The sequence below is a fragment of the Heterocephalus glaber genome, unplaced genomic scaffold (genome assembly GCF_053883595.1).
Source record: "Heterocephalus glaber isolate CG9 unplaced genomic scaffold, H.glaber_assembly_v1.0 deba00000678, whole genome shotgun sequence".
Taxonomy (NCBI): domain Eukaryota; kingdom Metazoa; phylum Chordata; class Mammalia; order Rodentia; family Bathyergidae; genus Heterocephalus; species Heterocephalus glaber.
In genome coordinates, this window is record NW_028258157.1 from 4,931,489 (window position 1) to 4,954,984 (window position 23,496).

General features: G+C 40.6%; 1 protein-coding gene and 1 long non-coding RNA gene across 3 annotated transcripts in view; one reads left to right on the top strand and one right to left on the bottom strand.

The window, feature by feature from the left end:
- The window catches only part of LOC101719668 (uncharacterized), a 31,808-nt gene extending 12,595 nt beyond the window's left edge, over positions 1-19,213 (bottom strand). Inside the window, exon 1 of one of the 2 annotated variants that reach the window (XM_013070254.3) lies at positions 19,022-19,213. In XM_013070254.3, the coding sequence (XP_012925708.1) occupies positions 19,022-19,198 (177 nt within the window). In that variant the 5' untranslated portion in view covers positions 19,199-19,213. Of the gene's footprint in view, positions 1-18,979 lie in introns of both variants that reach the window. The other variant, XM_087206745.1, reaches the window with a different exon arrangement.
- Positions 19,212-20,668, top strand: LOC110348056 (uncharacterized). Its single transcript, XR_002393035.2, has 2 exons — positions 19,212-19,729; positions 20,299-20,668. It is a non-coding gene; the product is annotated as an uncharacterized LOC110348056 (long non-coding RNA).
- Positions 20,669-23,496: the final 2,828 nt, after the last annotated feature.

Consider the following 23,496-nt stretch of genomic DNA (forward strand, 5'->3'; position numbering starts at 1 on the left):
TTGAGACATTTATAGCTAAATGGATACAACTTGAGAATATACTCTTCAGTGAAACAAATCAGACACATACATGTAAATATCACATTGTCTCTCTGGTGTGAGAAACTGAAAGGGTAAATAACAACACAAATGTCCACGCTCCTAGGGCAGAGGTGAGCCAGTCCCAGCACCCAGAAGGAAGCTCCCCCGCCGCCATTCCAAGCTCCCAGGGCAGAGAAGGTGAGCCGCGTGGGCGTCAGAAGCACCCCCCCTCCCCCAGTGCCATGGAAATGAGAAGACACATAAACAAGCCTCAAAAACAGACTTCCAGATCACTTACAGCAACCCCAAAGGGAAACGAGATGGAACAATCTAATACTCAACCATCTGGACTCTCTGAACTGGCAACAAAAGAGGATCTGGGAAAAATGAAATCAGAAATAATTACTCAGATAACAGCAAAGATTGTGCTCATAGTGGAAGACATGATTAATAAATCTAGAGAGGACACAGATTAAAAAAATAGAGGATCTGAGGAAAATGATGGAATCCCAACAAAGGAAACAAATGGAATACATAAAACAGATGAAAAAGATTTCCAGGAGATTAAAAACTCCATCAAAAGTCTGTGCAGCAGAATGAACTAATGTGAGGATGGAATTTCAGATTGCAATTAGTTACCAGGAAAACAAAAATTGCTTTAAAATTGAAAGGGAACACAAGAAATCAATCCAGCAGCTGCTAGATGATGCAAAGAAGAATAACATAAGACTGATTGGAATCAATGAAGAAAGACAGAGTGCAGATGACATAAAAAAACTCTTCACAGAAGTGATGGTAGAAAACTTCCCAAGCAGAGGTAAAGAACTTCTTAACATACAGATAAGTGAGGCATATAGGACTCCAGCTAGCCTTGATCAAAAAAAATCTACACATAGGCATATAATAGTTAGGATTCCAGAAATCCAATAGAACAAAATTCTACAAGCAGTGAGAGAAAAGAAACAAATCACATACAAAGGAAAGCCCATCAGAATCACAGCAGACTTCTCAATGCAAACCCTCAAGGCAAGAAGAGCTTGGAGTGATGTATTTCAAGCCCTAAAGGAAAACAACCACCAACTCACATTGATGTACCCTGCAAAACTATCTTTCAAAATTGATGGAGAAATAGGATACTTTCATGATAAAGAGCACCTCAGGAACTTCATGAATAGCAAACCAGCACTCCAAAAAATTTTAGACAATACCCTAGGAAAAGACAATGAGGATCATAACCCAGGAAGCCCAGCAGAATGAATCCATTGGGCAAGACAAACTAAACACAAAGGGGGAGAATCCAACAAAAAGAAAAAGTCATGACAAGGCTTTTAAAACTTTTAACTTCATCTCCCTAGTGAGTGTATAATTCAGTCTTGTTATTGTACTGATTACTATTTTTCTGATTCTAGAGTTGCACACCTTTCCTTGTGCTATACTGGGTATTTATCATCTTATGTCTACTTTTTAATTGGGTTGTCTATTAATGAGCTGTAAGAGTTCTTTATATATTCTGGTCATAGGTTATATGCATTGGAAATATGGTCTGTTTAAGGACTACTTTTCATTTTAATGATGTCATTTAAAGTTCTAAATTTTGATGGAATCTCATTTATCATTTTTTTTCTTTTATACATCATGTTTTTTGTATCCTAGGTAGTTCTTGCCTACCTAAATTCATAAACATTTTCCCTTATAAATTCTTAAAAGTTTTATATATTTAGGCTTTCATATTTAGGTTCATAGATCCCTTCAAGTTATTTTCATGTATGGACAAAAAGGGTTGAGGTTAACTTTTTATATACGGATACCAGGTGTTCTAGTGCCATTTGCTGAAAACACTATCTCTTCCTCAGCTCTTGAATTGAGTTTATATTCTATAAAATGCTAATGTTAAATAATCTTTCAAAACTCAGTGGACCATATATGTGTGGTTCTATTTCTAGATTCTGTTTTATTCAAATGATCTATATGTCTTTCCTTACACCAACACTGCCTTGATTACTGTAGCTTTAGAAGTCTTAAAATTAGGTACTAAATGTCTTCCAACACTGTTTTGTTTTGTTTTTTAACTTTTCTAGGTCCTTTGTACTCCTACATAACTTTTAAATTTCAATATCCAATTCTTCATTTATAGCATACACAGACCTGAATTTTTATATATACCTTGTGTTTTCTAATCCTGCTAAATTCAAATACAAGTTCGAGGGGCTCCTAAAGATTTCTTAGTATTTTCTCTGTAGATCATTTCATCTACATATAAAGATTTTGCTTCTACCTTGCCAATCCTATCCTAATTGTGTCATTTTATTGCCAGACTATTTTGGTTGGGCCTAGGTTTTTAAAGTTTAATGGACAGATAAAGAGTAAGCATATCTGCCCTTGTTCCCCACCTTAAGGAGAAAGCATTGTATCTTCTCCATTCATACAAGGCATTCTCGCTGGAAGTATGGAGTACATGTCTTTAATTTGTTGAGAAGGTTCTGTTCTACTTCTAGTCTCCTGATAGCTTTTACCATGAACAGCTGTGGAATTCAGTCCAATACTTTTTCTCCAAGTAGTCACAGGATCATATGGTTTTTTCCTTTCCTCTGTTAAAATGATGACTTTTGGGATGGATCTTCCAAAGCTGAACCAATACTGCCATCCCTATAAGAAAACCACTTTCTACATCCTGCCAGATCTGACTTCTAATAGTTTGTTTTGTTAAACAAATTTTTATCCATGTTAATATTTTTTCTTCTATTATCTTTATCCAGTTTTAGGATTTGCACAATGTTGATTTCCTAAAATCAGGCAAGAAATGTTCCTTCTTTTTTCTGCTTTAAATGTTTGATATAATTTAACAGTTAAAATGTATATGAGCCTGCTGTTGTCATATAGGTAGGTTTTCAAGCTAGGAATATACTTTCTTCAATAGGTGCTATTCAAATTTTATATTTCCTCCAGAGTTAGTGTCATTAATTTGTCTTCCAAGGTACTTCTTAGAAGTTGTCAAATTTATTTCAAAACAGATTTTTGAAATATGCTTTCTATATCCTTTTAAATTCTGTAAAATCTGTGGTAATGTCTCCTAAGTCTTGATATTGTAATTTTAAAAATGCGTAATTGATATTGTGTAATAGGAAGAAAAGGTCTAGGGGGGTGGGGGACGTGGGGGGGAAGAGGGGAAAAAATATATGAGAAAGGAAAAAAATGGAAACAAGGTCTTTCCAAATAGGGCAATGTGGAGGGGGTGAAGGGAGGGCAGGGGAAGGGGGGCAAAAATAAGAACCAAGATACTCATGTAAAGGTGCAAGATCCCAATGATGAATGTAACTGTATTGTATACCTAAAACGTACCAATAAAGTTAATGGGGAAAAAAAATAAGGACACAAATGTGTAATAGATAATATAAAATAGGAAGAAATTGGTCAAAAGGAAAGGGAAACTGTGATGAAAGAAAGGATGGGAAAAGGAGAAAATGAGAAAAAAGGAAAAATTGGAAACAAAGCTTTTGTAAATAAGGGGAGGAGTGTTGGGGGAGGGAGAAAATGAGGAATCGTGTTATAGCATGTAGAGGCACACATTCCCTTTGATGAATGTGATAGTTAATATTTAAATTGTATCAATAAAATGAATTTTTTAAAAAATAGGACGCTTAGGTCCTGGCAGCAGTGTCAGGAGACAGGACCAAATGTGTACCAGTAATAGTTGACATAAAACAACAAAGACTCCTCAGGTGAATGCTGATTCTGTACACTTCCAACCAGCATGTAGCACTACACCACAACTCCCACTCCTCTCTTGGGTTGCTCAGCCCTGTGCAATCACCAGTTCCACGACTATGGGTCTGTCAGAGTCCATGCAGCTGCACTCAGCAGAATCCACCGAGCAAGTCAGTGTGAGCCAGCTGGAACAGCTCTCGGTAACACACTGGGAGCTCCTGACTTTGGTGCCTGCCAGAGGGGATTTCCTTCTCCAGCCAGCATGCCTGACTGAATAGTTCACACAACACACACTCTTCTTCACTGATGCAATGTTGCTTTGTTTCCTGCCCACTGAGGCAAGAGGGACAAGAGGGAAAAAAAATCACCTACATGTGAGGCTCACTGATGGATTCTAACCAAAACCATTCCTTCCCAAGCTTCCTTGCTGGATGTTGATGTGATCCAGCCTGAGGAATAATTGCATTGAAGCAAAATTTGCTCCAAGCTTTTCAGAGGTGACCATGTCTCCTTACTGTACTTGGTGTACTCTTCCTGAGTGTTGCTGCTGAAAAACGGGATCAGAACAGTGCTCCTGCACTTCCAGCTCAGCATCACATGGAGAAATCCCCCAAGCCCGAAGAAAAACCTGGGTCCAGGCAAGGGCAAGATACAATGGCATAGAAGGGATATCCTAATGTGGTCAGGGGGTAGAAAACTGAATGAGATGTGGTTTATGGCACAAACCTTCTTCACACCTTATCACTCAATCTAGACATTTTCAACAAAGAAAATAAAACCACACCAAAAAAGAATGGAATAAATAAAGAAATGTTTTAATATGCCAGCAATATTATGCAAAGAAATCAAGATGAAAGAAAAGTATTTCAGCTGCCTCAGACAGGCAACTTACTTTATCCAAGGTCCCAAGAAATCCAGAATTCTGAAGCCTAATCTTCCCAGGAGGGTCAAAATGATAGGCAAAATGTAGTCTGACAAATGCAGGCAAACTTAGCCTGTGATGAGGTATAGATACGTAAGGACTTAACATTGCAAATTCCCCCAAATGCTATTCCCTCCTCACAGGCTGAAAGCTTCCCTTCTTCTTTTCTTTTTTTTGTTAAATTCTTTTATTGGTTCATTTTAGGTATACAACACAATGACATTTCTCATTAGGAATTGTACTTTCACAGGATGCATCTTGGTTCTTATTTTTTCCCCATTCCTAGCCCTCCCTGAGGGCTGGGCAAGGGTGAAAAATAAGAACCAAGAGAGACTATGTAAAGGTGCAAATTTCCAATGATAAATGTCATTATATTGTACACCTAAAATGTACCAATGATTAGAATGAATAATCGATAATGCAAAATAGGAAGAGAAGGTCCAAAGGGGTAAGGGTAGCAGGAGGGGCAGGGGAAAGGAAAGAAGGGAAAGGAAAAGTGATGAGAAATGGAAAAAATGGAAACAAAGTCTCTGTAAATAACTTCTCTTCTTTAACACGTTAATTTCACCACAGTAAATCTCACCTGGAGTTATGAGATGGTTAGACCTGTCAAATATATTGGCTCAAGAGATATGTAGGCTGTAGCAAAGCACATGTCTAGGTGTGTCTCAGTGAGGCAAAGAGGCACGACCTTCAAGATTACACCTGGTCCCTGGCCCCTTCGGCTACTTCTGGCGTTCTGAAGACTTGGTGCTGGAAGTCTGAGGAACTGAAGACAACATCCAAAAGCAGTGACGAAGAACAGACCTCCTCCACAGAAAAAAAGGGAAGGCTTTCTTTTTTCTTTTGCTTTTTACTCCACCCATGGTACAAATTCATTCTTTCATGCCAACCACATACAGGGTGGTGCTTCCCTCCTTAGTTTGTGGCCTCCATGTCAATCATCCACACACACCCAGATCTTAACTAATCTGCTAGGTGGTTCCTATTCAAGTCAAGTTGACATATCACATTAATGATCCAAAATACTTAAATGAGTCTTTCCCTAAGATTGCTCTTCACAGATACTGTTCACATGTACAAATTATAGTCTAATTCCAGCAAATCTCTGCATGTAAAACCAAACATTTTTCAGTAAAAGCCCTATGGCATTCAGCATCACCACCTTAGAAAGAAAAAAAAAAAATCTCCCAAACCAAGTGCACATGACACCTGCTTTCTAACACTCTGCAGCTTGTCAAGGTTAAGAGTACTTTACACTGTGCACAGATTTTAAACTTGAAAATAACTTCTTTGTAGAATACAAAGATGCAAAAAAGATTTTTATATGAAAAAATTTATAGAAAAAACTTAATCAAATGTGAACTGTCTACTTTTCCTTGTGCATTGATGGCCGCCTCACCCTTCCAGTTGAATGCTAGCTCAGCCTGCTGTGCCAAATACTTTACAGGTTCTGTTTATCTTTTTAAAACTGTTTCTTGACCTGCAAACCTCTGTTGTCATATCTAGTCATTTCTATAATAAATTCTAAGCTTCTTAAAAATTCCTCTCCTTGTTAAAAAGTGCAACTAAGTTTAAATCCTCCCGAGTCTGAGTCACATCACAATGTAAATTGGGCCGGGGATGTAGCTCAGTGGTCCTGCACCTGCCCGGCAAGCACAAAGTCCTGAGTTTGATCCCCAGTACCGGAAAAAAGAAAAACAAAAAACCCCACAATTTAAATTATCCATACGCAGTATGTTATAGGATATATGATGACATTTTAAATATATATTAGGGACATACTTCGTACATCTATTATCAATGTCCTAAGTGAACATATGAAGTATATGAACACATATAATCCTAGGTTATTGCACCATATCCTAGGGATTATGGCCCAAGAGCTTTACAGCTCTTGAAATCTCTGAAGAAAAGTACACAAGGAGAAAGAAGAAAGAAAGAAAGAAAGAAAGAAAGAAAGAAACAAACAAACAACAAACCCAGAGGACAGTAAGGGAGAGAGAGAGAACAGAGTGGACTGACAGATGGGACAGAAGGAAAAAATATGGAGGCTAAAGTGCCTATATTAACTACACCTGTAGCCACAAAACTCTGAGTTAAGAGTTTCATGCACAAGGCCTCTTCATGTTGCTCTTCTGATCCTTGTTCTTAAGTCTGAATAAGATGGGGTTATGGATACTGCATGTTGGAATCCTCAGAGAGCCTCTTTCAGATATTTCCAAACTAAGGCGGGAAGTCAACGACAAATGAAGAGCCAGAGTGCATGAGAACTACAGCGAGATAAACTGCACACATGGAGAGGGACATCTGTTGTCCCTCCACAGTGGGGGTCCTTATGTTCGAGGCCACACTGAAGACACAGGACACAATGGGGACTAAGCAGCCAATGGGATTTCATATACAGTGAGTAGGACTTCTTCTCTCTACAATTCAACTTCATGTAAAAATATGTGGCAGAGAAAACCTTGGATTATATTAGACTCACAAAAGACAAGAAGCATTATGAAATGCTGTAACTCAACAAGGCAGAACAAAGCCCCAAGGAAGACACAGTTACAAGGGCTACTGTGCATTTGTAACACAGGGTCATTGAGAGGGACACATAGTGGACTTACCCCATAACCATGAAGAAGAGTTGAATGTAGCAAAAACTGAAGAACTTGTGATTAGCTTGTCACACATGTGACACAGCAGTGGAGCACAGCAGGTTGATAAGCATTGATTATCACACTGAACACAATTTTAAAGATGGAGATATCAGACAAGAAGGACATGGATGTGTGTGGTGTCCATTCATTCCACACATTAGCCTGATGGGCAGATTCCCCAGCACTGTAAACAGGTGCATCAGCAGGTACAGCAGGAGAGCTGGCTGGAGCTGTCATGGGAAAGCCAAGAAGACAAAGAGGATGAACTGCGATCAGGTACAATAGTTCTGAACAAGCTCGGCTTCTGTAGGTGCTGAGATCCGAAACAGAATGAAGACAAAACAGTGAAAATACAGGCTTTGGTACAGCTCAAAGGGCAACTTAATTCTATGCTACTGAACAACTTGTAAACCATTACTCTATCTTTTCCTCATCTATTCAAAAATTATTATCTTAACATTCACCATGGAGATAAAGAAAAATAAGACACATATGTTAAGGGCTGAAGCCAGACTTCAGCAACTACTTGGGTTCTCTTAACATTATCTACAGAAAAGGACATGAATTTGGAGTCATTGCTGACAGGAATGCATGAACAGGTTATAATACATCTCAAAGTGCACGTGTTCTAGGAAAAATAAATTTCAATTTGGTTGCTTCATAAAATATTTTCCCTGAGAGTCTTTGTATTTTCTTGATTATTTAGAATTATTTTCACTGTGCTATTGTCATTAGCTCCAGACATTGTATTTACTATTGTACAGAAAATGAAATGAGCTGGGGATGATGCTACACATTTGGAAACCGAGCTTATAAGAAACTCTAAAGCAACACGACCACAATTTCAAGATCAAAATGAGTAATTTAGCATAAGTTTATATTGCTAGCCAACCAGAATAAAACTGGAAATATATTTAAGAAAATTTCTGGAATTCAAGTATTAAACAGTATAATATTACTGAGATAGAAAGTAGAAAAAGCTAAACCATTCATACATAAGTAGAAATTTGAAGTTGTAAATTTTTTTTTTTTTCGGTACCGGGGATCACTTGCGGTTTCGAGGCAGGCAGAACCACTGAGCTAAATCCCCAGCCCTGAAGTTGCAAATTTTAACAGACTTCAGAAATACAATGCAAGAATTATTCACTCTATTGCACTTAGTAACATTCAGACCCTACATAATAGTCCTATTTAAAATGTTTACACTATAGAGAATATATATGTTTTTACAAAAAATAGGCAACTTTTATTAAAACATTCTGCTACAACATATGAAAACTTTCATCAATTACAAAATATGAATATTATATAGGTTGTAATAAAGAAAAATCAGAAATTATACAGGATAAATAGCTTTAAAAATCCTGTTTCCTCATCTCAGTGTGATGGTGGAAGCAACCCAGAATTTTGGTCACACAAAGCGTGTGCTCTACCACAGAACTGCAATCTCATTCCAACTGTGTGGTTTTGATGCATAGTACATTATTAAATAACCTATTGTTTCAATAGAAAACTAGGAAATTTTAAGATGTATAGAATAAGGTGGTAATTTTGATATAAAATGTCAAGTTTGCAATAAATTTTTTCATTTAAATATGTAGTATATAAAAATATATTTAGCAATATACTTCATCAAAAATATACAACCAATAATTAATGAAGGAGGAATCAATATATTGGAAAAGAAGAACAAGATAGGGAGTAATAACAAGAAAAATGTACTAGGAAAACACAAAATGAAAATGGGAAATAATTATAAAGGTTATGGATACTTTAAATTTTGAGAAAGGGTCTCACTGTATGTCCATGAACTTTTGATCTTGCATTAGCTTTTTGACTCCCGTGATTATAGGTGCATATCACTGTACCAGCCTGTGCAATGATATAGTAAGAGATGAAAAAAATATCAAAATTATGATTTCATGAATTTTAAACAGTAAATTCTGAATATATAAAATTTCAAATTTAGTAATAGAAGAAAATGGATGCTGAAAAACCAAACAAGTTGTCAAGCAACTAAAGGGTCAATAAAAAACTTTCTTCCATAAATTCATCTCCCAGTGGGATTACAAGTGACTCATTAAAACTTTTTTTTTTTGGCTACTGGGGTATTGAACTCAGGACCTTGGGCTTGTAAGGCAGGGGTTGGAACCAATCAGCTAAATCCCTGGCCCTAAAACTTTTAAGACATTGATCAGTTTGTGTTATATATATGTGCAAATTCCTCGTGAGGAAAATATTTATTATATATTATAAACATATTCTAATACAAATTGTAAAAATAAGATATACTTAGCTAGGCATGGGTTCACAGGTATGTAATCCAAAGGGAAAAAAGGTAAAGAACTTCTACAATACATTTAACCAGATTAATGCAATCCCTACCTAAAAAAGACGTACATTTAAAAGAAAAGAGAATCAGGGCCGGAGATTTAGATCAGTGGTTCTGTCGCCTGCCTTGTAAGTGCAAAGTCCTGAGTTTGATCCCTGGTACCAAAAATAAATAAAATAAATAAATAAATAAAAAAGAAAAGAGAATCACAGACACACTACGCCTATGCATGTAGATGTTTCAACATGGGATAAAACATTGCCTAATCAAACCTAAGGGTGTAATGGAAAGTAGCTTCTCATGGTGGTGTGTAGATAGCTGATATTGTGGGTGGTTAACACGTGATGGCCCAGGTTCAATCCACAGTACCATGCACACACCCCCCCCCCACAATATAGTAACACTGTGGTGTTTATCAGATCAAAGATAAGGATGGTGCAGTATCAGAAACCTTCCATGAAATTCATCACAAAAATCAACAATGGAAAATGTCTGATTATTTGAATCTTGATATAAATATATTTTTAAAAATTCAATTCCCCATTATTTGTTTCTTAAAGGGCATTAAAGAAGAAATTAATAAGTAGAAAAAGCACATATACCATAAAACTAGCACATAGGCCCCTACATGGAGACACTACACAGATATTATTTTAAAATCATAAATATATATTCATTCTCTCCACTATTCAGTCCTATGAAACCAAAATTCATATGTCATGTTACAAGCAAGAAACAGAAAAATGACATAAAGATTGAAATGAGAGGAAGAAGTGCTTTCCATGATTGATTAAAGAATCCAGATGTAACTTTTTAGAAAAATGACAGGGAGATCTATGCTGCCACAAATGGAATCATATCAAATGGATCAAATGGAATCATAGTGATTCTCATAATCTTAATAATCATTAAACTATGTCAATATAATAAAGCTCAGTGATTCCTAAGAACACAGATTATAAAGAAAGAGCTCTCAAACATACTGCTCTCAAGGTCAATATAGTCTAAGGAGAAACCCACCGGTAATTTTTTTTATTTAGAAGTAGAATGCAGAAAAGAAAAACCCATTAAATATTTTCTTATTAATAGAACCAAAACGTGCAAGGACATACATATAGCATGCCAATATGACCAATATCTCAGTAAACAAAGTACATTTCTAAAAGTTATATTTAATTAGAAAATAGACCTCATCTAAAGTTTTTGCAAATACTTCTAATGTATGCTTTAAGGAGACAACTAGATGTTCCACTCTGCGGCCTGATTCAGTCAGTGCCAACATGTCTTCCTATATAAAATAACTTCTCACCTAGCACTCATATTGACACTGAGAAACAATCTACAAAACCATACATTTGTATATGACTTTATACATTATTAAAAAAATACATGGTATGTGAATTCATTAAATATCTACATCTTTGAGGAGAAAATAATACATACCAATAAAATTGGAGATGGTCTGAGTCTTGTGTGGAGAATAATGTGCAGAGTCCATATGATGATGTGATAAGCTATGTATTTTTCAAATTATATCCCTAATACAACTATATTTATAACACCAGTAAAGCAAGCATAAGTTACTCAAAAAATCTAGAATTCCGTGAGCAAAGAAAAAGACAGTGTTCAATTATTCAACTATCAAATAAAAAAGTAATGGGAAGAGGTATCTCCTCATTTTTGTGAGATGCTACACATTCCTGTCATTTAAACTTGAACCTCAGACAACATGAAGACACATTAAATTTACAGGAATTTTCAAAAACTTCTTTCAGTATATTAAAAACTGAGATTTGATAAGGCTGGCAGCATTAATCAAGAGGAAGAGGTGACTGAATATTCCTTCATAGTAGTAAATGTACTCATTTTATACAAGTGAATCTGATTTTTGCATCCCACACTTTTAAAGGTACAATACAGGAAAATATCAGACAAAAATATGAAACATGAAACTAAAATATAAAAGAAAGTATAAGAAAATAGCTTTCTGACCTAACAGTGAGGAAAACTTCATAACTAAAATTGTAAACCCACAGATGATAAGGTGATTTTGAAATAAATACAAAAAGTGTACCAGGAATTCTGGTCAGCAAAGAAAATACTGGCTGATATTAACAGGCAGATGGAAAATTTAGAGAAGTGATTTTGATTTCTAAAAGTGATAAGTACCTAGAACCAAAAAAAATAGATAGCATCAAAAAATCTTCATTACAAATATAAGCATCTATTATGAGTAAATAATGTAAAGAGTTTGTACAGGGCAAAGAACAAAGTGCATAAAAGAAATCAGGCAGAAAAAGAGAAAATAAGCAATTGAGTTTCACTGTGAATCAATAAAATTAATCAAATTGGAAAAAGTCCAGTGTGAGTAGGTTATGAGAAACAGAAACTGCTGCTCAGTGTAGTGTCAGGGTGGACGGTATAAAGTAAGCTGTTAAACACATACAGTCTGGACACCAGCAAACATGCTTATGAGTATTTACAGTATTTTCTCAAGTATGTTTCTAGGGCAGCAAGAAAGAGAATGTCCTTTGTAGCATTTACATCAAAGACAGAACTAGACAACCTTGTTTTCCAGAAACTGCAAAAGGCAAATAAGGTATTATAGAAATGAACAGTGGAGTTGCTCTCGGGAACTGGATCACATACAGCAATGCAAATCAATCTGGTGAATAACATCAAACAAATTAAGTAAAAAACAGGATGAACTCTCAAACATTCTTCCATATAGGCAGACTACAGATACATGAGGCTGTGTAGTTCAGTGGCAGAGCACATGTACATGTCAACAGTCTCTGAGCTCTATGGCCAGCAAGAAAATACTGTGTCTGAGGCTATCATTTATGGTCCAATAGTGATTGGGAGGGGCACAAGAGTGGAAGGAAGACGCACTTGCAACTGTGTTGTCAAATAGAGAGCTGGTGAGATCTGGGGCCAGTATTTTCTTCTATGAGGGCTGGCTTGTGTGTGTGTGTGTGTGACACTGATCAAAATCCTTGACCTCCACTCGCAAGATACCAGTAAATCTTGCTCATGCTCTATGTTATGGCCACAAGAATTGAGAAAAATCCATGTATTTTCTGAGGTGAAGAATAAACAGTGGCTGAAATACTGGTGTAGCGACTACAGTGGACACATAAGGTCCTGAATGACAAGGTACAGATGGGGCAAACAAACCACAAGAGCTGGCCTCTCCCTAACTCTGTACCTTGAACCCAAGCTGAGTGGCTCTGCCCAACTTACTGTGTGTGTGGGTGTGTGTTCAGCACTTAATTGTCCAAACATATGAAACTAATTGATGAGCTGTGGTCAAACTGCTCAGCATGGTATCTGTCCACTGAAAATCTGGTTTGGATCTTACCTTTTTGGACCTTTGGAAAGGGGAAAATAGGTTAAGACTGAGTTTATCATCAAAACCAAAAGGCTAATCATTCATTCATGTCAATATATTTACTTATAATGGACACTACACCTTGTTCATTTGACATTTAGCATCATTCTTGGCAGAAATCCACAATATGTGAGTAAATATCCACTCTCCCTCTATGTTATGACCAAAAGAAATCTATGGACACATCCATATTTTTCTTGAGGACCAGAATCACTGCTAATTGAAAACCATGGACTTAGCAGTGACATTGGGCACCTGTGCTGGCTGAATAACAAGAAACCCAGAAAGGGCAAATATTACAGGCAGCTTCCCAACCTGGAGTATTCCTCCATTTTTCCATCTCTACATCCCAAAGAGGACAGATACTTCTTCCCAAATAACTTCAACACTGCTATTGCATCTCCATTCTCCTTATTCCCCACCATATGGGCTACAGCATAGGGTGTGGCTAGTGGGAGAAGACCAAAGTGATTCCTCTACTTGATATTCTCAGATGACACACAGTCTGGGGGAGAGTCAAGTTAAGTGGGGGATATTCAACCGATGCAGTATGCTTTATCCCTGGTGTGCATTTCTACACAGGCCCTGCCCAAGGCTTTGTTCTCAAAGCCTAGCTGGGAGTCTGTTGGGAAGTGGGGCATTACTGGGAAATTCAGTGAGTGAGCCTGTTATTGGCATATAACAATGCTGCTCTGCCAACTTCTCTCCCCAGAGAGGGCATAGTTCCTGTACAGGGTGAGCAGCCCCCAGGGTTGGTGGAGACAGGACAGAATGAGACACCTTCCCTCGCTTGACCAGGCTGGGAAGTGGGAGGACAGGAGCCCTGGGAGCAAAGAGCGTGAGGCCAGGGTTTTGATCTGAGGAAAGATAGCTAAGAAGGTTTCCCAGAATCTGGGCAATTCTGACCTGAAAGTGAAAAAGTGGTTCCTCCTGGGCTATGTAAATCTGCATATCTCATGGCATGTTGGTCAGCCGTGTGCCTATTCAGACAACATTTGTCCTCTTTTCCAGTTGATGAAATCCAGATTGTCTGATAAGAGTAATGTAGCTATCTGATTTTTGTTTTTGTTTTTTTTGGTACCAGGGATTGAACTCAGGACCTTGTGCTTGTGAGGCAGGTGGCAGAACCACCGAGCTAAATCCCCGGCTCTACAGCTATCTGTTTTGATGAAAAATAAACAGATAAGTGGCTCCTTTACTTAAGGGGGGTATGTTTTACTGTCTACAGTCTGCAACAATGGATAATAGCAGAGCAACATTTTTATATATATATGGTAAAATTTAATTGAAAACACATACACAGGTAGAGATGAATAACAGAATACTGAAGTAGAGGTGTAACGATATGGTGTGATCAATGACATGTGACTGTGAGTCTTTCCAATACTGTCAGGAGATGACATTATATAACTGCTAAATAAAAAAGTAAGGTGAATGATGTGGTGAAGAAGCATGAGATTTCATCATGCTACTAAAAATATCACGATATAAACTTTGTCAATTTTTCATTTCTGAAATAATAAATTTAGTATTTTCAGACTCTGCTTGAACTAAAATGAGAGAACATTTACTTGTGGATAAGAAGGGAGCACCATTATCTTAGTTGTCTATCTTACCTCCTTGATATGCAGTGGTGATGGTTTGTCCCAGTAACAATGAAACCCTGCATCAAAGATTTTGCTAGGTGAAGCCAGTGGTACAATGTTTATGCATTGAATTCATATGCTTCTTACCTTCACATAGTTGTGCTGCACACTGGTGGCTCTATTTCTGGGGTCACAATTGTGGCCCTATTCCTGACTTTGGATCCTATTTATGAGAAACTATATCTTTGTGCTTTTCTTCAGAAACATAGAAACGATGCTAAAATCTTGATATACTTACATGTTCATGATGCTGCTATTTATTGATGATTGACTCTATTGCAGGAGCTATTCTATTTAACTTTTGCTTTTCTGATTGTTAATTATGGCCTTCGGCATGACTGCATGGAGACATGTCAAAAACACTGGTAAAGCACACTCCTGCTTATGTCTGTGATGGTCTTCTCAAAGACAGTTAATAAGGGTCACTGATTGGAGTGGGAAACACCTGCAATGAGCAAAACTGGCACATCCAGGAAAACCAGTAATGAGTGGCTCAAGAGCAGTGGAAAGAAAAAGCTTCTGCATACTTGACTTTTTTTGAACAGGTGTGATTTTTGGTCTTCCCCTCATCCATGAACATTAGACTCCAGATGTCTAGCTTTTGAATACAGACTTTAGCAGTGTCTCCATATGGGAATTCAAAGCCTATTCCATTAAACTATGGCTGAATTATTGCTTCTTCTTTTTCTAAGGCTTCCAATTTCTTCATCTAAGCAATCATTGGTCACTCCAGCTTTTAGTCCTTTAGAAGTCTATTATAAGAGTTTTCAGCCTCTGATTGAACAAGAAAGTCTAAAAGAATTCTGCCTTCTAATAAGAATCTTTGGAGAAGTCACTCAGATACATACATATATATGTGTTCCACTGAAATTGTTCGACTACAGTACACTGATTAAAATACCATTGAACAGAGGAAAGAATAGAACAGTTAGTGTTCTATGCACCAAACTTTGCTAAAGTTTAAGAGTCTACCAATGCTCTTTGAGTTACAAAGTTGTAATATTTGATCCACACAAAATTCGGAATAAAACAGTTAAATACCCATTTAATATAATTAATCTAATGAACATTATAGCCCAGCTCTTTCTACCTAAACATCAGTGAATATAATGGCATATGTCACTAGTAAGTAAAAACATAAAATTAAAAAACTTACAGTGAAATATGCATGCCCATGTTTATAGCAGCACTATTCATAATACCTGAATCTTGGAAGCAGACTGTATGTCCATCAACAGGACAATGAGTAAAGAAAATGTGGTAGTTACACACAATAGAGTACTACTTTGCTATAACAAAAGATGAACTTGAGTCACTTTTGGGAAAATGGATGCACCTTGAGACCATAATGTTAAGTGAAATAAATCAGACACACAAGCTTAATATCTCATGGCTTCTATAAGAAACCCAAAATATAAATAAAGAGCAAAATAAAACACAGACAAGAGGAAGCAGTAGGTTGCACTCAAAAGTGTGCCCTATTGTGTTTAGTATAGGTCATCACTCTGAAGTTTTCAAGGGGTGCCACACTGAATCACCCAGTTAACAAAAATGAAGATATAAACTCAAAGCTACTGACCTCATCAATGGATGAAAAGACTGAAAACTATAAGGCCCATACAATCCAATCAAGACCCAAACACAAGAGGCATTTGAGGATATTTTAGATATTAGCCATCACAACAGGTCTAGCTGTGGTGAGAAAGACAAGGGATACAATACAGCACAATGCCACCTCATATGTAAGTCATCAGACTCACTAAAACCCTTCAAGTGTGGAGGGAGGCACTGAGCTAATCGAGACAGGGCCCTCGACATGCTTAAGTCATGTCATTTGGACAAGCCAGGATGCTGAGGTCCTGGAAGCTGTCTCAACTCCCTGATGGCCAGAAAAGAACAAAGGTACACAAGCAGGTGTTGACATATAGGAACAAGTCTTCTCATGCTGAGGGAGGGTAGCCTAGGTCCTCCAAGGCTGGATCTGTCCACCTACAACCAGATATTATGCTTCCACCATAACTTCCATTTGTCTTGGGTCACTGAACCCTGTACATCATCACTTCAAGATTAGGGGTCTCCTGAGGCCCTTCCCATGCAGCATGCTATCAGAACTTGTGATATTTGGGGCCAATGTTTACTTCTAGTAAGGGCTGTCTTATGTGTTGTGTGAAACTGATCAACATGCTTGACCTTTACCCACACTACTAAGTCTTGCTCATGGTCTATGTCATGAGTTCAACAAAAAATAGTTGAGACATATCCACGTTTTCTGATGTGCAAAATCACCAATGCCTGAAAACCACTGACTTAGCAGGTACATTGGACACATAAGGTCCTGAATGAGAAGGTACCCAGAATAGGTAAACAAAGATCACAAGAGGTACCAAAACTTTGTCCCTGCACTCCAAGCTCAAGCAGAGTGATTCTAACCAGTGTACTCTATCTGTACTTGCACAGTCTTTCCTTGTCCCCACCTGTACTACATTTCAGATTTCAGAGGTGTGAAAGCCAGAACTAACTCCACTGCTTAATCCTCTGTGATGACACCTACTGAGAGACATAAAGGCTAGACTAAGGGGTGCCTTGAATTGAAGCTCTGTGCTTTATCTCAGCTGTGCCCTTCTCCACAGGCCTTTCCCATGGGCTTCTCCAGGACACCAACACGGAAGTTCTGTCCTAAGAGTGTGGAGAACCCAGGAGACACTTAGAGGGAGTTCCAGGATTGCAGTCTTTTGTCACTAATGGAATACATAACAAAGGCTTGTGGTCATCTTTCTCCAGAGATATAAATCGCTACAAAGGGGAAAGAATCTTGGAAGTGAAAGTGCTAGATAGACAAACCTTCAGACCATTAAAATGTTGGAAGAGTGGTCAACCCAGTGTAGAAAGGCAGGTATTGACCAAAGGTTAAAACAGTTAGAAGAGCTCCCAGAATCTGCATAAATTAGAACGAGGCCTGGAAGTGTTTTCTCTTCAGCCTTACATGTGCTTGATGGCTTGTGTTCAAACCGCTCAATTCTGTGTTCGTTTGTTGAAAATTTCTATCCTACCCCTTGTTATGATGATGCTAGCAAGACAGTATGATTAGAGTGGGACACTTCTTTATAAAAGAAAACAATAACAACAACAAAACCAAAACAAAGAAAAGAATTCAAAATCTAGAGAAATCTTCCCGTTTCCAAATAGTACTCATATCGTTCTCCTAACTGCACTCTTCTGGAGGACCTAAAATAGCACTAAAAACAGAAAACAATCAATCTGATGTGTAGTATGTTCTACAGAGGACTTCATACAGTTTTAAAAAATGAGTTTACAGACACTACTTGAGTTAGAAAAAAAATAACTTGACCAACCCAAAGAAAGTTAAATACATTGACAATGAACAGAATATAGGTGGTGAAGCAAACATCATTAAGCCTTGGATCCTTTATAACTACTCAACATGCTGGGCTCAATTATTTCAGAGATATTGCCACTCTCCCTCTCCACTCATTCTCATACCACACTTACATGCCCGTGTAAATGCTACAATTCATTGTTTCTCTGTGTAGGTTTAACAGGAAGCCCCTCTTGGAAGCTGTGTTAGCAAGAACACTTTCCCTTGCCTTTGCTAATCATTGACAACCCTCCATTTTTCTCAGCATTCTAAACTCCATGGAAGGCCTCACATAGTCCAATTGTGAGTAGAGGTCTCATCTAAAGAATTAAGATAATTTTTTTTTTGCTTTTCCGTGAAAGCATTTTTCTGGGAATTCACTGAGTGCTTGGCAAGCGCGCTGCCACTGAATCACATCGTCAGCAATGTTAAACATTTCTTTGAATTCTCATGGCCTTTATCAACACCTATCACGAGTCTGGCAATGCTGGGCCACAGTGGAGTTTAGGAAGTTATTATCAATTTTAAAAAGCAGAAGTCCGAGGAGACCAGTTGTGTGTATAAGACGCTGCATCACAATCATTTATAAACTTCAGATTCTCCAGGTCTGCTGGGGGGAGAAACGAGACCAGGGACCTAGCACGCCATAGCTGCACCCAGCTCAACCCACACCCGAATCAAGGTCTCCTCGAGGCCCCACTGCCCAGACTGGCGGAGATGCAGCGATGTCTGGGGCTGCCCAAGACCGCATTCTGGGCTGGCAATGTTGCAGTGGGGACAGCACGCTGGGGACTTGGAACAGGCCCTGCCCCAGCAAAGGGCAAACGAGACAGGGGCTGATTCAGAGCCAAAGACCGGGAAGACCTTACGATCTGCAGCTAAGCAGGGAGTCTAGTGCACCAGAGTTGGTTCTGCCACTTCCATCCAGACCTCACCCCGATGCCATCCCATCTCAGGGCTCCCGTCCACAACGTCACCATTGCGTGGCGTGAGGGTCGCCCAGGGTCCTTCCGCGCAGCCCGCCGCCGGCAGAAGTCCCCGAAGAAAGCGGCCTGGCCAGCTGGGAGACTCGCATCAGTTTGGCGCCATGACACCGGAAGAGCCCTGCTATCTCGGCCCACCTGATTGGACGGTTCGTGCAGCCGCCCCTTCATCGCTGATTGGCTCCTGCTCCACTTCCTTTCGGCTGAGCCAAGAGTGAGAAGAGAAACAAACCCCTGCCTGCCTGAGGGAGCCCAGATGAAAGGTTGTTACCCAGGGACTTCTGGACCAGGCTCTTCCCCGTGATGTCCGTAATAGCACTTCAGCAGTGTACCCCATGCTTTTCAGAGCTGGTCGTTTTCTTAATGGACTCTGTCAGGCCGGCGCCGGAGCAGTACAGAAAAAAATCTCAGAACAGTCTCCCCCGCACCCTTCACGCCTGCAAGAGATGTACAATAACAGGAAGCCAAAACACGGGTTCGAAAAAAACATATATCCAGCGACATCTGCAAGCCCGGATGCCCAGCAAGTACAAGAGACATTCTGCACCCCGAAAGACCGCCCCTTTCTGAAAGGGTCGCTGAAAGGAGGAACACGAATGTTCAAGCAGCAAACCTTTATTGGAGCAGTCTGCCGTGTTGACTCACAAAATGGAGACCAGCAGCCGCCTGGGCTGAGCTGGAGGCTAAAATAGGGTTTTGCAGGTGGGAGAGCACTAGTCCGTTGATGGGGGTGGGTGATTGTGGTTAGGGCATATAGCAACAAGAATGGTTGGGGGGTGAAGTAACAAGTTCCAGGAAGTCCCTATCTTACGGGAACATCTGGTCACGAAACTGGTGGGCCAGAAAGTCCCTAACTAGGCAGAACAGAAAGTCACTGACTAGGAGGGGTCATGTCTTAGTTATGCGGAAGTTCCCTGTTTGCCATTAGGGGAGGAGGACGGGGTGGGGGTGGGGGGCGCTTGCTTTTGTGGGGGCCTCGAAATACCTAGCACTTTCCAAGTCTCAAATTTTCCACTCTCCCTCGCCCCAAAATCACCCTATGAAAGTCTCCCCTCGTCCAACCCTCGACCCCTTGGCCACTTACACCTAGGCTGGAATAACTTTCACTTGTTGCTCAACTGTGACTCGGTGGTCTCAGTCGCGCCTCAGTTTACCCTAACAGACTTAGTGGGCTTTCCCCGAAAATTAATGGATGTCAGGCTTGGTCTCGCCATGACCTGTTTAGTAAAATATGCTGCATAACTCCAATCTAGACAGAAAGTTTTTTACAGATAACAAAACCGCAGCCCTCAGCAGAAGGGTACTCCTCCAGTGGCTGAAAAGCCAGATGTAAGCCGAGCTGTCTCCCGGGGGATGGAACACAGAATAGGACGTTACTGGAAGAGGTACGACCCCGAAGTGCAGCCCAGTGCAGCACAGCACCTCCCAGATGCCACGTTGCCTGAGAGCATCCATGCATCTGCCTCAACCGCTGTGTGAACTCTGACCGCAAATGTTTGCTCCAGCCCCTGTAGGTGACAGACCCCTTTCCAATCCCCTGTAAAGCTTCCTGCCTTTTCTTTGTTCAGGACTTTGTTCAGCACTAAGGGAGTTAGGGCTTTGTTACCCAGGTGAATAAAGTCTGTGCCTAGTTGCCTTTCACTAACCTGTTCCAGTGGTCTCATTCCTCCACTAGCAGTGGGGTCTGAAATGTAATCATTTCCCCTGGGTCAGGAATTAGTCCTCCGGGGAGCCAGAAGTGGAAGCCCCAATTCCATGCTGAGGCCCGTTTAGGGTCCCAGGGTCTTTGTATCAAAATTGTGACTCTGCACCTACGTTTCCAAACTATCATTAGTGACATTTGGTCCCCCACTGTAGGAGGCAATCTTTACACAGCCCCTGTTAGGGCAGTAAAAGTCAGTTGGGGACCCACAACCCCACTGTCCAAATGGATTGAATCCTGGACACACATGAAAGTCACGGCTTCCCAGGCTTATGAACTGATAGTAGTGGCTTCCTCAGTCTCTCCTGACTAATTTACAGAGATCGACCTCGGGCAACCTGAGAGGTTGGGGGGTGGGGGGTGGGGGGGAGAGATGGTGCCAGAAGTGACATTGCCTAGAATTTCTCAAGAGCTAAAGGAGGTGAGGAAAAAGAGTACAACACTCTTTATTGCATCTCCCCAGAGTTCAGCCTCGTCACCCCAAGGATAATAAGGACAAGTGTCACACTCATGATTGGACTAGCCTTTGCTTTAAATGACCAGGTCCCAGCTCAGCAGTCTACTCTTTCACCTGCTTAACACTCGAATGTTGAACCCACGTCGAGATTCTGTCAACCTTGAGAGCTGAGGGCATCATGAGGATGACCATGTAGAGTCCCTTCCAGACTGGAGCCAGTCCTTCACTCTGAAAGGCCTTGATGAAGACAGTATCCCTGGGCTGAAACAGGTGGCATGGTGTAGAACTGGGCAGGGGCTGAGTAGCTCATACCTGGGAGTGAACAGTTTTCTGTACCTGTTGGAGAGACTGGTTAGAAAGTTCTTCTAGTACCTCACTTTTAACCTTGGGGAGCAGGGGAGGGTGTCTTCCAAACATAATTTCATAAGGAGTAAACCCTGCTTTATAAGGGGTTCAATCTAACTCTAAGGACAGCCAACAGCAGCAGGCTGACCCACCCTTCACCAAGCCTTGGGGTCGGTAGGCTCAGTGGAGTTTCCAATTTATAACCAGTGCCATACTGACTGAGTTATAGAAGCTACAAAGGCGGGGCCGTTGTTAGATCCAGTGGACACCAGTAGTCCAAATCTGGGGATAAATTCCTGAAGAAGTTTCTTTGCCACCACAGTGTCAGTCTCCCACAGAGTAGCATAGACCTCTGTCTAACCTAAGAAGTTATCGATGAAAACCAGGAGGCGGTGATAGCCACCGGCTGGTGGTTTGATCTCTGTGAAATCCACTTCCCAGTGTTCTCCAGGTTTCCTACCCCAGAATCTGACCCCAAGGGGTGCAGATGGGCCCTGGTGAGGGTTTATCTGTACACAGCTTGGGCACCTAAGACAGGTCTGGTGGGCCAGCTCTTGCAGCTTTGTAAAGCAGTAATTTGAGCTAGAAGCCCAGCCATCTTGGAGCCCCCCAGGTGCATGACCAAATGCAGCTGCTGGATGAGCTGTTATCCTAATGCCCAGGGACATAGATCCGATCATCTGGACATTTCCATCAGCCTTGGGGGTCTTTCTTTGCTTGCAGCTGCCTTGATTCTTTATCTTCCTCTTCACTGTAAGTGGGGCTAGTCCGGAGCAAAGGGGGAGGAGGACTCACAGTAGGCAGGATGACTAAGGGTTCAGCTGGCCTCAGGGCTGCCTCTCTGGCTGCACAGTCTGCAAGTTGATTTCCCTTAGCCTTGAGTGTATTGTCCTTTTGGTGACCCTGTACATGAATGACGATTACCTTCTTGGGAAGCCATGCCACCTCTAGGAGAGACAATGTCTCCTCTTTGTTCTTGACAGTCTTTCCTGCAGCTGTCAGAAGCCCTCTCTCCTTGTAGATGCTTGCATGTACATGTAGAGTAGCAAAGGCATACCTACTGTCAGTGTACACATTTATCTTCTTTTCCTTTCCCTGTCTCAACGCCTGGGGCAAGGCAATAAGTTCTGCCTTTTGGGCCGAGGTCACCTTGGGCAGAGGCTGGGCCCAAGTGACTTGGTCAACTGTAGTTACTGCAGGTCCTGCCCTCTGCACCCCACTTACCACCATGCTGCTTCCATCTGTGAAGAGGATGGCATCTGCCTCAGCCAAGGGGGTGTCTGTTAAGTCTGATCAGCTCCCTGAGTCTGGTCCAGCGCCTCCTCAGAGTCGTGAATTGGGTTATCATCCAGTATCAATGTAGCCAGATCGAGGACCAGCCCTGCTGAGAAGATGATGTGAGGCTGGTCGAGCAAGAGGCTTTGATGTTGAGTGAGGCCGGCATTTGACATCCATTTGTTAGTAGCCCCCCCGAGCAGAGTCTTTACTGAATGAGGGGCAGTTAGGACTAGGTCCTGTCTGAGGGTCAACTTATCAGCCTCCTTGACCAATAAAGCTGTGGCAGCTACTGCCCGAAGACATGAAGGCCATCCTGAGGCCACAGGATCTACTCCTTTAGAGAGATAGGCCACAGGGCACTTCCAGGGTCCCAAGGACTGTGTAAGGACTCCCTTAGCGATCCCTCTTACCTCATGGATGAATAGATGAAAAGGCTTAGTAACATCTGGTAGTGCCAGAGCTGGAGCTTATACCAAAGCTCTTTTCAGATCCTGGAAGGCTTTTTATTAATCTATTCCCCATTCTAGGGATTGATTTCCTCCCACGGAAGAATGGAGTGGCCATGCTATCTCAGCAAACCCAGGCATCCATAGGTGACAGTATCCAGCTGCACCTAGGAATTCTTGTACCTGTTTCTTGGTAGTTGGTGTGGGTATCTGGAGGATGGCTCTTTTCCTGGCCTGGGAC